Source organism: Camelina sativa, chromosome 3 (assembly GCF_000633955.1).
Source record: "Camelina sativa cultivar DH55 chromosome 3, Cs, whole genome shotgun sequence".
In the NCBI taxonomy this organism is placed as follows: Eukaryota; Viridiplantae; Streptophyta; class Magnoliopsida; order Brassicales; family Brassicaceae; genus Camelina; species Camelina sativa.
The window spans coordinates 26,238,502-26,239,160 of record NC_025687.1 but is presented as its reverse complement, the minus strand read 5'-3'; the positions used below and the strand labels follow the sequence as shown (position 1 = coordinate 26,239,160).

The following is a 659-nucleotide window of genomic DNA, read 5'->3' as shown; positions in this document are numbered from 1 at the left end:
AATCCCTTCGGCTATGTTTCAAAAGTTTCAGATTAGCTCTGTTTTTAAGTATTGCACACATCAATGGCGATTCGAACATTTTCTTCTCTTATTCGAGCTCTTCACCAAACCCCAAAACCTCAATCATTTCGTTTCTTCTCTACCCTTCTACACGATCCACCATCACCAGATCTTATAAACGAGATCTCCCGTGTTCTAAGCGATCACCGGAACCCTAAAGACGACCTCGAACACACTCTCATCGCTTACTCTCCGCGAGTTTCGTCTAATCTAGTCGAACAAGTATTGAAACGCTGCAAAAATCTCGGCTTTCCTGCTCACAGATTCTTTCTATGGGCAAGAAGAATCCCAGATTTCGAACATAGCTTGGAAAGTTATCACATTTTAGTTGAGATTTTGGGTAGTAGCAAACAGTTCGCTCTGCTTTGGGACTTTTTAATCGAAGCTAGAGAGTATAATTACTTTGAGATAAGTCCCAAAGTGTTTTGGATTGTGTTTAGAGCTTACAGTAGAGCTAATTTACCCAGTGAAGCTAGTAGAGCTTTTAGTAGAATGATCGAGTTTGGGATTAAGCCTTGTGTTGATGATCTTGATCAGCTTCTGCATTCGCTTTGCGATAGAAAACATGTGAATCACGCTCAGGAGTTTCTCGATAAAGC

The 659-nt window shown here is 40.8% G+C and overlaps 1 protein-coding gene across 1 annotated transcript in view; it reads left to right on the top strand.

Moving 5' to 3' along the window:
- The window catches only part of LOC104778183 (pentatricopeptide repeat-containing protein At1g52640, mitochondrial), a 2,187-nt gene continuing 1,528 nt past the window's right edge, over positions 1 to 659 (top strand). The window contains exon 1 of the mRNA XM_010502571.1: positions 1 to 625. Coding sequence (XP_010500873.1) covers positions 64 to 625 — 562 coding nt within the window. The 5' untranslated portion in view covers positions 1 to 63. The remainder of the gene's footprint in view (positions 626 to 659) is intronic.